Raw genomic sequence first — 14212 nt, 5'->3', positions numbered from 1 at the left:
AAAAAAGAAGAAAGAAAGAAAAATTGGACTCGTATCTGCACGTTAATCATTGGTGCATAATCACGTAAAATGCGTTCAGATCTGCACCCTATTGGATACCAGTGTCCATCACTGCTTCCCGTGTCGTTCCATCTTCCGTAAGTCACCAATAATCCTCTGCGTTATTAGGGGGGGGAACGAAGGGTCCGGCATCCTCGAGGGTCAGACCTTTGAGCGACTTGCAGACGATCGGCGTTTTAGCTCGTTTATCCGTTGGAGATCGACCCCAAAGGCGGTGTCAAAGCTTGGCCTTTCGACATCCCCTCTTGGTCGGAGGACACTATTTGGAGTCTACATACGACCCATCTCAAAAGCTAAATGGCAGCGTTCCCGGTCGAATGGATCAAAGAAGTTGGTTCATTGGTCGACTCGCATTTTCATCTCGAGCCATGGATGCCTTTTCCTGCAGCGAGATCATCCCGAAAGCTTATCACAGTCTTGCAGCACGCTGTGTTTCAACTGGCATGCAGTGAGACCCCCTTCCTTCCGTCGATAACAGAGATGTGGGCGAGGTATGTCTCCTTGCGGGTGACAACAGGAACGGAAATGCTCAACGGTGCGGTATGTATGGAATGGTGGAATCGTTCTGGCGGGGAACACACAAAAAAACAAAAACTTTGAGATTGTCAACTACTAAATGGTTATTTTGCTGTCAGCGTTTTGATTACCAAGATACCTTGGGACGAAGTCATTGTCAGCAAAGAAGAGCTCACGGTTCATAGTATTAATCAGTCTTGGTCAGGTATCACAGGGCTGGAGATGCAGACATCGCACTGCAAATCCCGAAGGAATGGGGTTTGCATTGTAGACACAATAGAAATGTTCGTTTTTGGCCAAAGCAACTACCCTGTTGCCCCACAAATAGTTTTCTGCACGTTCAGGGATCCAACATAACAGCGGGATGGTTGAAAGGGCGACGGAAGTGGTTGTTGCAGGACACGAGCGGATCACCTGCTCGAAGGTTCAAAGGGAGGATAAGCTGTTACATCCCTCACTTCACGAATGCACAACCACCCATGTCATTGAGTTTCTAGTAGACATAAAAGCTTTAAACAAATCGCGAATTATATAGGGCGCTGTGAATCCAGCGGGATAGAATTGTCACAGAACTTAGAGCACGGAAAGCTTCCAAGCTGCACGGCTTTTATTAAATCACTAAATCTAAATTACAAGGAAATGACAAATACAGTCATCAATCCGTGGGTTCGGCCGAGTTCCAAACCTCTCAGCAATAATAGTAACACGTTGGCCGACAGCCCTTACAGCGCGACAGACCGGGCGATGGACAAAGACACGGATCGATGCGATCGACACATCCCTGCGGTTGCTTAGGGGTTGTTCGATGCGCTAATAAGTCTGTTGAGAGACCTTGAAGACGCCCTGGCCATAAGGTTAGCGATTCCCTACGCGGAACATCGAAGGTTGAGATCATCTTTACCTAGTAATGGTGGCGACGGGCGTAATGGCGTCTGGCGTAAGCCGACGAGGATGGAGTCGCACTAGAAGATGGGATCGCGCTAGAGCTAGGGGTAGGAGTAACACCAGCGCTGCTGGAAGCACCGCCAGTACTGCCACTGCCAGCACCCAGCTTGCCGACACCCGCGTTGGCCTTGACATATGAAGGCACCTTATCCGTGGTCATAGCCTTAGTATCGCCTTCGCCCGTAGGCCAGCCGGAGAGAACCGCTTCGTCATTGCCAGACAGTTCGCCGGAACTGGTCAGCTCATTAGCGATGCAAGGACGGCCTAGCGCAGAGGTGCAGGAAGACGCGTCCTCGGCGGTCGCGGCAAAGGTGGAGCCTGGCGTATCTTCAGGGTTCATAGGGGTCTTGACGTTGGAGAAAACGTTGCCCTCAATAAGGACGTTAGCCCCCTCACCGATATCGAAGGCGTGACCGCTGTTGTTCTCCCAGAAGTTGTTGTATGCGTGCCAGTGGCTGTCGAACTCGATCTTAGGAGAACGGCCAGAGGTGTGGTGCACGTAGTTGTTAGCAAACGTGATTTGATCGCCCTTGCCATAGCCGAGGCTGCAGATAATTAGTGCCCATTGTGATGATCCAGCTTTAGGATTATAGCCACTTACACAGACCAGTAGTGGTGCCCATCGCATGAGGCAGACCACTTAGTCTGACCATCAAACTCACTGTTGGAAACAGTGACACTACCACCTATTGATTTAGTAAGCTTTTGTCTGACCAACGTTGAATGCTGCCGCCCATGATACATACTAGACTCGTAACCGGTTACAAACATCTGGCGGCCAACCAGGGAGACCTTGACATGGTCGATCCAAATCTTGTCCGTGCCGTCCAGCGAAATAGCATCACCACCCCAGATGTACTGGGGGTTTAGCTCGGTGATGTGAATGTTCTGGATGATGATGTTGCTGACGCCATTGACCAGCCTCAGACCCTTACCACGGATCACACCAGCATCTCCAACACCGATGATGCTCTTGTCAGAGGCAACCTCCAAGCCTTCAAGGCCGGCATTGTCGTATGTGCACGTCGTAGTAGGGTATGAACCACACCAGTCAGAACCATCGGTTTTGATTGCGTTCTGGCCAGCATCGCCACAGGTGTTGGAGTCCGGGATACAGCATTCGCAGTCGGTACAAGTATCCTCAGTACCGATGAAGTTGAACTCCTTATCGATCACGATCACTCGGGGGGTGGAGTCAGACAGCCATTCCTTGAGCTCATCTGTGTCCTTGGGTGCCGCAGGAGCAGCGTTACCACCGCCGGTAGTCCCGCTAGCGAAGCCAAACGCAGTGCCGACTACACTTTGGGCCTGGACAGATGCACCCAGCAGAGCAGCTGCCGTCAAGAGAGGACGGAGGAGGACCATTTTTCGCAGAGGAGTTATGGCCAACAGCAAACGAGGACTCAATACCAAATGGCACAAACCAACCGTACCAGCAGTTGTCGATATGAGGAATGGATTGAGAAAAACGAGAAGAGAGTGTAGACTACCGATATCTTTTGCGCATCCATGGATCTGATTGTGATTTTATATGCTGCCAGAGGAAGTTGCAGTGGTAGAATGACGACTACTCTCATATCGCCGAGAATATTCCTCCACCAATTGTGCAGAAATACAGCATCATTCACCCGCAAAGCGGAGTCTGTTAGAGATTGATGGAACGGGCGGCATGGTGAAACTGGACCGGTTGGTAGACTAGGAGAAGGCTTCCTTCTACCGCAATTTTCCCGGTCGATCACTTATGCTGTGTTCCTGTCGGCGGTACTTCCTGATGCTTAAAGGTTCGTTTGTAGGTATATTCGGATATACAGTTATTAACTGAGTGCAGATAGCAACCGAGGTCAAAGAGCATGCAAAGGGCAGATTAAAACAAGGGACATTACCAGACATGTGCGGTAACACGGTTGTTGTCTCGAGTCAGGGACTGCCAATGATTTCCACATAGGGATTTTGTTGGTGGAGAAAAGTGGAAAGATCGTCAGGGCGAGTGCTCAGTAGTTAGAATAGCAGTTGGTCCGCCCGCACTGGACCCCAATCAGTGAGCGGTTAGATACACCTGATCTCTTTGCACGATTCCTTTTGCTCTGAGGCCGTCCGTATACGGAGTACACATAGATCTCCATTTCATGGCGGAACGGTGGCTATGCATTGCCGATCTTTAACTGTCTGAGATTCACCCCACTGTCTAAGTCCCGGAACAATCAATCCCTCACGATCCCAGGAGTGCACGACGAGTATGGCATATTACTATGGATGAATTGGCAGCGATCGTAATTATCTCTACAGCTGTGCTTTGCAAGTTAAGCCACCAACCAACGGATGCTATCGCGAAAACGGGATGGAGCCTTTATTCAACGGGAGTGATGTGGGAAGTTGGGTTTTACTTTGAGCTTATAATTCTAGCCTTGTCTAAACGTCGGTAGAAATTGCTATGGCGAGTACCTCACTGACGAGGCCCAATTCTTCAACGAACGGTATAAAGTGGATAATAAGGTGTGGGTAGTGAGGGGATCCCATGCCGATCTCTTAATATGGGTATCCCTAAAATTAATTGCCCAGCACCTTGGGATAGAGATCACCAGAGGAGGGAATTTCATGGAAGGTTCTAAAGGACCAGGCCATTTCCCAGGAGTCCTGGTCATTCTTATGCAGGGCTCGGGGTCTTTTAAGCGGCGCATATCCTTGTCACTGCACTGGTTAACTTTGGAGACATGTGCCTTCATTGAGTTTATGAGTGATAAATAATATAGTGTTGGTGCCTTAAATGCATTATACAAGGCTAATCTTTAGTCACAGCATAGGAAACTGGGGAAAGATATAGAGAAAAGTTTGGCTGGAAGCGATCATTGATAAGACTAGTCGTTCTAGATCATGGCTAAGGGAACAAAGGGAAAGAAAAAAGTTTAGGATAAGACATAATGCTTGACTAAGATATGCAGTGAGGTCTCACTACTCCTACTCAAAGATTTTTAGAGCGATGAATGGTCGGTACATACTAATAACAAGGGTACCAGGGTCCTCCACCTGAAATGTAACCCTGAAGATCTCCACTGTCCCCACTAGGTAAAATAATATATACCGACCTCGCATGGTATTTAGGTCCCGTCAAAAAGCTTGTCGTGGCAATTGGTGTTACTTGAATGACTTAATACATGTAAAAGTAAGTTTAATCCATGGCCTTTTAATACTGTGTTTGCAACCTCATCAGAGAAGTCGCAAGTATAGGTGTACTGCTGAAGGTGGTATGGATGCTGCCGCGCCTTGCAGTCCGTCGCGCGGGCTCACTGCGAATCAAGTCCCATATCGCCTACAAAGGTCAGTTGGCCGTGTACCTTGGTCTCAGTCCAGAAGGTAATGGCAATCTCTGGGTTGTCAAACCACCAAGGACCTTGCAAGATACATGATGTGCATATGCTCCAAGGTACTCATACGCGTTGTATAATACGGTGAGCGAAGGACAACACTCTTTGAGCTCAACATTCGCCTTTTCTCGCGACTAACATGTCTTCTTTTGATGCTCACAATGTTGACCTTGATACAGTCAGCCAGGCGGACGTGCTCTGCTATCTGGCGCTGTCCGAAAACGACTACAACGGCCACCTGGGCGCCCGCATAAGTTCTATATTTGTTATCTTCATCACGTCAACCTTTTTCACCTTGTTCCCCGTGATCGCCAAACGAGCTCCCGGGTTGAAGATCCCCTACCACGTTTACCTCCTCGCCCGATATTTTGGCACAGGTGTCATAGTGGCTACATCTTTCATCCACCTGCTGGATCCCGCATACAGCAGCATCGGCCCGAACTCATGTATCGGGGTGTCCGGACACTGGGGAGACTACTCCTGGTGTGCCGCTATAGTCCTTGCCTCCGTTGTAACCATATTTCTCCTGGACCTGGGCGCAGAAGTATACGTAGAGTACAAATACGGTGTCCAACGAAACGACGACGCGGCAGAGGCCTTCATCACACACTCCTGCGCGTCGGATTCAGACAGTACATCCCAAGCCGTGGAGACGGGCACGCCCACCCGTAAAAACACCGACATTCACACGGAGGTGGCCTCGGTACGTTCCGAGCGGGCATTCCGACAAGAAATCGCAGCTTTTCTGATCCTCGAATTCGGCATCATATTCCATTCCGTCATAATCGGTCTGAATCTAGGCGTGACAGGCGAAGAGTTCACGACTCTATATCCCGTGTTGGTCTTTCATCAAGCCTTTGAAGGCCTGGGAATTGGAGCGCGTATGTCAGCGCTCCATTTTGGGTCCCGTCAGTGGTTGCCGTGGGTGCTGTGTCTTTTGTATGGACTAACGACGCCCATTTCCATCGCTATTGGACTTGGGGTGCGAACGTCGTATAACCCGGGATCCAAGACGGCGATGGTCGTCCAAGGTGTGCTGGATGCGATTTCTGCGGGGATTTTGATTTATAGTGGACTGGTGGAATTATTGGCGAGGGACTTTTTGTTTGATCCCGACCGGACAAAGAGGAGATCGCATTTATTTGTCATGGTGGGATGTATGCTGTTGGGAGCGGGGATCATGGCTTTACTTGGGAAGTGGGCATGAACAAAAAGAAAAAGAATGCGAAAATTGATGATGGGTAAAGGCGAGCTGAAAGGAAAGGCGACGATCATTGAGGACAACAAATAAGGCGGACTAGTCAAGTGGGGTCATAGGGAGCGTTCGCCGCGAATTCCTATTTCTACACAACCTTTTTCTTCAAATACGGCCAGCTGTACGTATGTATTGGTAATATAACACGATGACTGCCTAATTTGAATGCAGATGTACAGTTCATGCATGATGGCCGTGCGTATATTAAGCCTTCACCACCGCTTTTCCCTCCCTCTCCTCCTCTCTCTACGTCTAGGAATCATGGCTTCGGCTTGGCCCCCGGTCATGGATCGCAGTCGTTTTTATCACATACCTTTTCCCACACTCAGTTGAGTTCACCAACGACAACATCATAATATATACATCTCTTATGTAACCATGGGCAAACACAACCCCCAAGCCAAGCAAAGGGCCCCAACCCTCAACGAAACCCTAGACTTCATCGAGCAAACCTACAAAGAATCAAAGTTAATCATCGTCGGCTGTCTGGCATCCTGGACACTCTGTCGACTGAATTTCCGCTTTGTCTGGCTACTCATCATCCTAGCTTTCTGCCGTACGCAATACCAAGTATCCATCCGACGAATCGAGCGCGCCATCCGAGACGAACTCCGTCGGTACCACTCACAAAAGATCTTACAGCGCGGTGAAAGCGTAGAATGGGTAAACGATGTCCTAGGGCGAGGATGGCATCTCTACCAACGCCAGATCTGTAAACGGATCGTTCAATACGTCAACGCCGGACTGGCCCTACGCAGCGAAGATTCGTCCCCGCAGAAACTGGTCATCCATTCTCTGGCTGCCGTGGAACAGCCGCTGCGATTTACAAAAGTGACGACCTACTCCAAGCCTCAGTCACGCAATTTGATCATTGAAGGACACTTCCGCATCGATCTCCGCCCACCGGACGATCACAGAATGCATCTGCTGGGCCTTGTACACAGTGATGAACCACTCATTGACCTGGCTATTGTGCATGAAAAGCCAGACCGCAAGAACCATGATCTCGTAGTGCATGTGAGACAGGTTACAGGAACGGGGATAGTACGGTTAGAAATCGACCTTGAGAGTATGGAACCACATATCCTACAGCCGCAGATTGAACTGCAGGATCATCCACATATCGACTGTACGATCAAGACAGTGAGTCAGCATCATTTTCCCTTTCATTTTGCGCATCACATCGACTGGCGAAGAGCGGTGGAGAAGCAAATTCGCGAGGGGCTGGGATGGGCCTTCCACCGACCTTTACCGCTTCCGTTTCACTTTTTCGGCGAGAAATTCTTGGTCAAGATGATGACGTGGTGGTGGCAGCTGAGTCGGGCCGTTCATGATTAGTCGTTGATAATGAATAATGAATTACTATTAGTTATTGGTTTCCTCCATGGGGACAAAGTTGAACAGAACAGTAAGAGTGTCATTGGTTCATTTGGTACCGAGAAAGCCGAGTCCAAGTGGGCCATCGCCTCGTAGGGCTGATGGTTGGGGATGAGAAAAAAGTGCTGCCTAGAGGAAACACGTCCATTGCTCCCCGTCGTATTGCAGATTACACCCGTAATATGCAACGCAAGGGGGAAATAAAATCATCCATGCCGAAAATCCCTGCCAGAATGGTATGTCCCTCTAATACTTTCCAGTGGTTGACGGAGTTTTTTTCAGTGGAGTGACAGGAGAACTCCCATGCGTTCCGAAGTTCCGACCCTTGGTTCTGTCCAAGGGGGTAAAAAGCCAAATTTAGAACCGATTAAAAGACTGTTTCAATAATTAGCCAATAATAGAACATGCTTCTTTATTTAATGCTTCAATCAAGGGGTTTGTATCGCACTGTATTGAGTAATGGACAATGGATTCATGTATGTATGTATTTATATAAAGTACAAAATGCAGAGCACATGACATACCTGACCTACACCCCCGGGTCCCCGTCTAATTTCCCGATCAGGGAAGTGGATCGCTCGGACAGAACCTTCGTCCGAAGATACCGATTCAGGTCTCTCAGCCCGAGTTCATTATTCCCCCGTAGGGCAAGCCAATGTTAAGTATAAAACGGAAGAAGGAATTGATTAACATAAAGCTCTCACCGACAACTTGGTGGGCTGAAAAATAGATAACGTAAAATGTGCAGAAATAAAGAAAAGTAAAGCTATGCTTAACCGTCAAGCTGCCCATACTTATCCGCGTTTGTTTCAATTTTCGACGTAGCACTTTCAGTTCATCGTCGTTATGCCTTGTTCGCCTAGCGATGTCGTGGCCCCACTGTCTCATCTCTTCTTTGTTCGTAATATTTCCAATTGGCGGTCCCGGATATTCTTGCGAAGCAGTAGAGACATTCCCTCATGCTTAGAGCATTGGGGGTGGAGGCCTGAGAGCCATAAATAACCGGGGAGAATAGGAGGCGGAACATTGATCGCCGCTTTATAATTATGGCCTGTTCGTAGGTGCAAACAAAGCCATACCTGCTGCAGCCATATTCGTCCATGTATTTGGCCACTTGACCTATTAGAGACGTTAACATGGGGGTAATAAATGCATCGTTGAGCATGTATATGTACGTACCTAGCACTTTACCCAGCGCTGTCGACTTCACATTGTCCAGGACAGTATTCCAGGAGCATTTGAACTCACCCACTAGTCGGGTTTATCCATACTCGAGGGACGGCTGTACGATTATATCTTAATAATATCGTGTAATTATAGGTGATCCAGTCGATCTGTCAACAAAGCGAACGGAGAATCACTCGGCAGCTTATATCCCCAGCTCGGTTAAGTGCACTCTACTAAATGCATTTAGGAATGCCAGCCTTCGTCGTCACATTATAAGTGCATATAATCGGAAGTATAGCAGTTTCTGAGTTCGCGAAGCTTCGAAATGTCTAGTCGTCAGTGTGAGCATTGCAAAGTTGAGTCCCAGGATCAACATCGGCCAAGACATAGAGCTTTGGGCAAGCCCATTATGGCTCGGAAGTGACAGGTGTCACAACCCAAAGAGCCAGACGTGTGTCATTTGATCTACGACCGGCTGACGGGAACTGTGTACGAGGTTGGCCGCTCTTAAGCTTTTCAACATTGTGCTGACTCCACTGCAGGTGAACGGATTGCTACTCTTGACTAGATGAGAGGCAGACCCTCAAAGCGGCGTATCCGTCTGATAGTCAATTGTACCCTTTGTACGCGTGGAAGTAATCCGGCTGTCACTCTCCACTACTCGCTCCTCTCACTTTGTTCACTTTCTTGGCAGTTCTGTTTTAGTTAGCTTTCCGACTGCGACGGGTTTGGCTTGTATCAGGGAAGCTTTTTTGACTCGGTGTCTCAACTGTGGCAGGTAGCTTCTATTTCTTCGATTTGTCAAACTGGATAATAATGAAAAATAGTGAAAGTGGTGCGGGTTAATCCCTTTAAGCATACTACGCATAATTACATATTATATAGTCAGATTCTACAAGTGGGAGTCTATGAGATACTAGAAAGGAACCGCACTGGAACCACGTGAACGGCCTCTACCAGGGGGCCGCTGGGGGCGCTTACAGTTGCCAGTGGTCGGGAGCAACTCCAAGCGCCTCAATTTATCACATCATAAACGAAAGCCAAAGGCAAGTCCAGATGGCTGGGATATTATTTAAATATTACTATGTGGGCATTGAGCGTTCGGATTCGATTCAAATCGTGTTTGCTGCACTTGTCAACTTCATCAAACAACGACGACATCGTACAACAACACACGACAAAAATGGGCTTAAAATCCCCGATTCCGCTGAAAGATCTCAAATTCAACATACCGGTGCCATATACGCTACACGTAGACCGGGAACTGCTTCATTTGACCAAGCAGAAGCTAGCTCTATCCCGATACCCCGAAGAACAGACCGATTTTGGCGAGAACAACTGGGCCCAAGGAGCCAAGGTCTCCCGCGTAAAACAGTTAGCAGAGTTCTGGAAAGGCCACTATGATTGGGAGGCCGAAGAGGTGCGTTGAGCTTCCCACTGTGCGACAAGCTAGCACTCACTAGTCAAGTATAATAGCGCCGCCTGAACGCTATCTTCAACCATTTCCTAGTCAAGATCGACGTCCCTGGCTACGGGCCCCTGGTATTGCACTTCACCCACACCAAGTCTACCAGGCCAAGTGCCATCCCGCTTCTATTCTCCCACGGCTGGCCTGGCTCATTTGTGGAAGCTGTCCGTGTTGTGCGACCCCTAGCTGAGCCCGAGGACGCAAAAGACCCGGCCTTCCACTTCGTCGCTCCATCAATCCCCGGGTTCGGCTTTTCGCCGGCGCCCACTAAGTCCGGCGTCGGTCCTAATGTGGTTGCGCGCGCGTACAAGATTCTAATGGCCGACGTGCTGGGATACCCAAAGTTCGTGACCCAGGGCGGCGACTTCGGGTCCTTCATCACACGTTCCATCGCCATCCAGTACCCCCAGGTCGTGCGTGCTCAGCATTTGAACATGTTCCCAGTACCTCCCCCTACGCTGTGGTCGGCACCGCTTGCTTATCTACGCTGGTGTTTGTCCGCGTTGACGTACTCTGAGTTCGAGCACGAGTCATTGTGTGTACGCCGGAACTTCGAGCAGGACCAGAGCGGGTACCTCGAGGAGCAGAGGACCCGGCCGCAGACGTTAGGGTTTGCGCTGGGGGATTCTCCTCTCGGGCTGCTCGCGTGGTTTGTGGAAAAGTTTCATGATTGGGGGGATGTGCACGATGCCTTGAGTGATACGGATGTTATCACGTTGGTGATGATGCATTGGATTCAGGGCGCAACTCCTGGTCTGCGGTTCTATAGGGAAGCCTTCGGCCGTGGAATGCGAGAGGCTGAGAAGACCTTTGAGACGTATGTGTCGGCGCCTTGCGGAGTCAGTATGTATAAGAAAGAGCAGCTCCATGTAAGTCAAATATCTCATGACATGTGTCAAGTAAACGGAAGACTGTGTACTCATGAATCCAAGTGTCCTCGTGACTGGGCCGCCCAGGCCGCCAACATCCATTACTGGCGGGAGTATGATCGAGGGGGCCATTTCTCGTCTCTTGAGAGGCCGGATCTGTTCGTGCAAGATCTCCGCTCGTTCTTTTCCTCCCCTGTCGTTATGCAGGCATATGCTCGGCAGTAGAAGGTAGTGAAGGGTTACGCGGGCTGCACAGTCCCCATGTGATATAAGAAAAGGATTTCCTCTCCGGACAGGGTAATGCATGAAATGTTCATTGAGCTTCGTCACCTACTGGATATCCTCAAGATGCATTCTATGACTACTATTTCCCATAATTAGAAACCCCAGAGCTTCCTAAGATCGGCGGCTCGATCTGAAGTCTTCCAGCCTGTTTCATTCTCGATTCGAGACAGATGTTTGAGCAAAAGTATCTTCTCCGTGGCATATTCTTCCTCCAGATTGGAGCGAGTATGATGCGAGGGTCTTATGATACTAAGTATTGATGACGGGGGAAAATACACTTGATCATCTGAAGAGCCTGGACAATCCGATAAGGATGACGACTTGCTGGCGAATACTGCTCCTGCAATATAAAGTGGTTGAAGCTGATTGACCCAGTTTGCACTAAATGTATCAGCCGAAGTTTCATATTATCTCTCTGTTATCCCTTTCGGATAGTGAGTTAAAAAGGATATTCTTTGAAACCTACTGAGACGGGTTTGACATAGATATGCCACAGAGTTCCCTCGCATGCCAAACAATATCAACCTTAAATCTGGTTAGCTTGGACACTTCAATTGATTTCTTATAGCTCATATAAATCCCAAATATAAGGTAATGTCAAGTGACAAGAAATACCTACAGCATCCGTAACGCGGGAAGACAAAATCTCCGATTCGGGAATAAGGCCAGTCTGTAAGAGTAGCATGGATCCGGTATGGTAAAAGGTATTGCCGCAAACTATGAAAGTTCAGAATAGAGCTATATACGCAGGAAGCAAGCAACTTACTAGCCGAGGCACTTGTGTATATCACAGTCGGGAACACCCTGGGAGGAAGACAGGAGTCCCTCAGTAATGGGCACACCTCCTGAGGGCGGAGCCAGTACCATTTCTGGAGCTCCCCCACAGTCTAGAGACCGAGACGGCAAATGTAGACCCAACTTTTCTTGTGCTAAATCCAGGTGCAGCTAACATATTGACAATCTGAGCAAATATAAAGATGGCGAAATTACAATAGTCATCCACGTCCCTTTTCGTGGCCAAGGATTCGATGGATGCATCATCCAACCAGAAGTCCGTTGGGATTAGTGTCGTCTTACCGCTGATAAAAGCCGCCCATACATCTACCAAAGAGTAATTAGTCATTGTCATGAACTGGGCTTCTATAAGCTGTACCAATTCGGGCAAATGCCCAGAAACAGGATTTCACAATTCCCTGGCTCGAACCATTCCACTTCTTTGCTAGAAGAAGGCCAGCACATCCCTGTACAAGTAATAAGCATATATATCAACACGAGACAAGCGTACGACAGCACCAACAGACCTTCAAATGCCGCCGCCACTCATGGACATCGGACGCCATCATTTCGTAAACACACAACAGGGTACAGGTTGCAAGAACCGATGCGTCTGCTTTTGCGGGGTCTTGCCGGAGAAGGAGTTGTATAGTATATTGATACAGCTCTAGGGTGGCTGGCCGCCGCACTTTCTCGGCGTGGTCTAGCTGGCGGGAGGCGAGAGACATAGCAGCTCCTACAAAAGCCGTGAACTTCATCATCGAATGCAGGGATCGCATGGTGAAATGTACATTGGAGTCGGTTGTCTCACACCACGTTCCAGTCTCTTGCATGAATGAAGAAATCAAACGAGCTTTTTCTGTGCAAGTTACAGGCAAAACTGGCTCGGGCAACGGGAACTCGTCCCGAGAAACCGCCAGTCCAAGCGAGAACGGGGGAATATACGCCCCAGTCTCATGCGTAGCTACGCCATGGGGCCTATAGTGATAGACATCGGATGATGGGGAGAATGAGTATTCAAGGAACACGGGCTGGAGTGATTGCGCAAATTGCGTGTTGGGCTGACATAGCAGATTACTGATGCTGAGGTCTCCGGTACTCAACCCATCGTTAGTTCCCGAAGCACGAGACGTGGAAAACTCCTGTGAATGAAGATAAGAGGTATCCAGCGCGCTCGAACTACCTTTAGAGCCACAGCTAGCTCTTTCTAACGCCGTGGCATCATCTACGACAGATTTGTCTTCATCAAACACGTCCTCATTTTCGTCTCCATCCACCCCCGATCTGTCCGCCTCATGCGATTGGTATAGAATAGAATCAGAAGCGTAAGCATCTCCAAGGAAATGGTAGTCACGAGCAATTGACTCTGACTCATCGATTATCTAGAGCAATAGGTCAGTACACGCACTAAAGCTTCATCACTAAATGGCATAATATACCGTCGGAACGGCTTGGGCCTGAGACGGCAAAGACTCCCGGCGCCTTTCAATAGCGCACAAGGAAGAAACTTCACTATGGGATAAGCTGAGGTTGCGCGAATGGTGAAAAGAAGCCTTAAGCCCCCATCGGCAGGTCGTCCCCCGAGTCTGGCAGTTCCTACATTGTGGACGGGCTCCATCGCCTGCAATGGTATACGTGAGCGAATAATAAACACCATCCATATACCATGGTATTCTTACACTTCCGGCGACGGCTACGGCATTTCAGGCTGGAAAACTGTCAACTGCAGCCACTCATAAAATGGAGCTTAATTTTGGTCGCTTACCATCCTGACCTTGTTCGTTTCCACCGAATCTTAGTCGGACTCGTGGCTGCATCACTGTCCGGCGCTTCCATATTCCATACAGGCTCCTAGCAAGATTCTGAAACAGTTGTTTTGCGAGAAGGAAAAAACGGTTGACGACTGGGGTTGCGCTTCCTTCTTAGATGTCCACAAGTGAATGGAGGCACTCGACTTTCTCCATGATCCATGAGTAAGTCACAAAAAATGTAGATCAGAAGCGAAGGCATTGTCGATCGAAGCGCACGATTGGGAAGAGGATGGTAGTGGTGGAAAACGATAACAATGTGGAGACTTCCCCATAAGAAGGACCAGTCACATCCTACCAATTTGAGGGGAAAGGAAACGGCAACC

General features: G+C 48.9%; 6 protein-coding genes across 6 annotated transcripts; 4 read left to right on the top strand and 2 right to left on the bottom strand.

Moving 5' to 3' along the window:
- Positions 1-359: 359 nt before the first annotated feature.
- On the top strand, positions 360-777 carry BDV27DRAFT_126990 (uncharacterized protein). The gene has a single exon (XM_032066653.1). The coding sequence runs from the start codon at positions 433-435 to the stop codon at positions 658-660; it is 228 nt and encodes a 75-aa protein (XP_031928532.1). The 5' UTR covers positions 360-432; the 3' UTR covers positions 661-777.
- A 570-nt stretch (positions 778-1347) lies between these two features.
- Positions 1348-2886, bottom strand: BDV27DRAFT_171615 (polysaccharide lyase family 1 protein; the record flags this gene model as incomplete). The annotated part of the gene is made up of 3 exons (XM_032075642.1): positions 1348-1419; positions 1478-2066; positions 2123-2886. The coding sequence occupies 2 exons, from the start codon at positions 2884-2886 to the stop codon at positions 1478-1480; spliced, it is 1353 nt and encodes a 450-aa protein (XP_031928531.1). The 3' UTR covers positions 1348-1419.
- A 1582-nt stretch (positions 2887-4468) lies between these two features.
- Positions 4469-6189, top strand: BDV27DRAFT_126989 (Zinc/iron permease). Its single transcript, XM_032066652.1, has one exon. The coding sequence runs from the start codon at positions 5023-5025 to the stop codon at positions 6088-6090; it is 1068 nt and encodes a 355-aa protein (XP_031928530.1). The 5' UTR covers positions 4469-5022; the 3' UTR covers positions 6091-6189.
- Positions 6190-6252: 63 nt separating this feature from the next.
- BDV27DRAFT_104298 (uncharacterized protein) lies at positions 6253-7638 on the top strand. Its single transcript, XM_032064344.1, has one exon. The coding sequence runs from the start codon at positions 6517-6519 to the stop codon at positions 7474-7476; it is 960 nt and encodes a 319-aa protein (XP_031928529.1). The 5' UTR covers positions 6253-6516; the 3' UTR covers positions 7477-7638.
- Positions 7639-9865: 2227 nt separating this feature from the next.
- On the top strand, positions 9866-11244 carry BDV27DRAFT_171614 (epoxide hydrolase family protein; the record flags this gene model as incomplete). Its single annotated transcript, XM_032075641.1, has 3 exons — positions 9866-10102; positions 10159-11019; positions 11083-11244. The coding sequence occupies 3 exons, from the start codon at positions 9866-9868 to the stop codon at positions 11242-11244; spliced, it is 1260 nt and encodes a 419-aa protein (XP_031928528.1).
- A 152-nt stretch (positions 11245-11396) lies between these two features.
- BDV27DRAFT_171612 (Zn(II)2Cys6 transcription factor) lies at positions 11397-13968 on the bottom strand (the record flags this gene model as incomplete). Its single annotated transcript, XM_032075640.1, has 10 exons — positions 13844-13968; positions 13758-13786; positions 13518-13699; positions 13145-13460; positions 12606-13042; positions 12458-12545; positions 12200-12405; positions 12071-12149; positions 11771-11852; positions 11397-11685 (listed from the first exon to the last, which is right to left on the bottom strand). The coding sequence occupies exons 1-10, from the start codon at positions 13912-13914 to the stop codon at positions 11397-11399; spliced, it is 1779 nt and encodes a 592-aa protein (XP_031928527.1). The 5' UTR covers positions 13915-13968.
- Between the last annotated feature and the right edge of the window lie 244 nt (positions 13969-14212).

This window comes from Aspergillus caelatus (assembly GCF_009193585.1).
Source record: "Aspergillus caelatus strain CBS 763.97 unplaced genomic scaffold BDV27scaffold_69, whole genome shotgun sequence".
Classification (NCBI taxonomy): domain Eukaryota; kingdom Fungi; phylum Ascomycota; class Eurotiomycetes; order Eurotiales; family Aspergillaceae; genus Aspergillus; species Aspergillus caelatus.
This window is presented reverse-complemented; position numbering and strand designations above follow the sequence as displayed.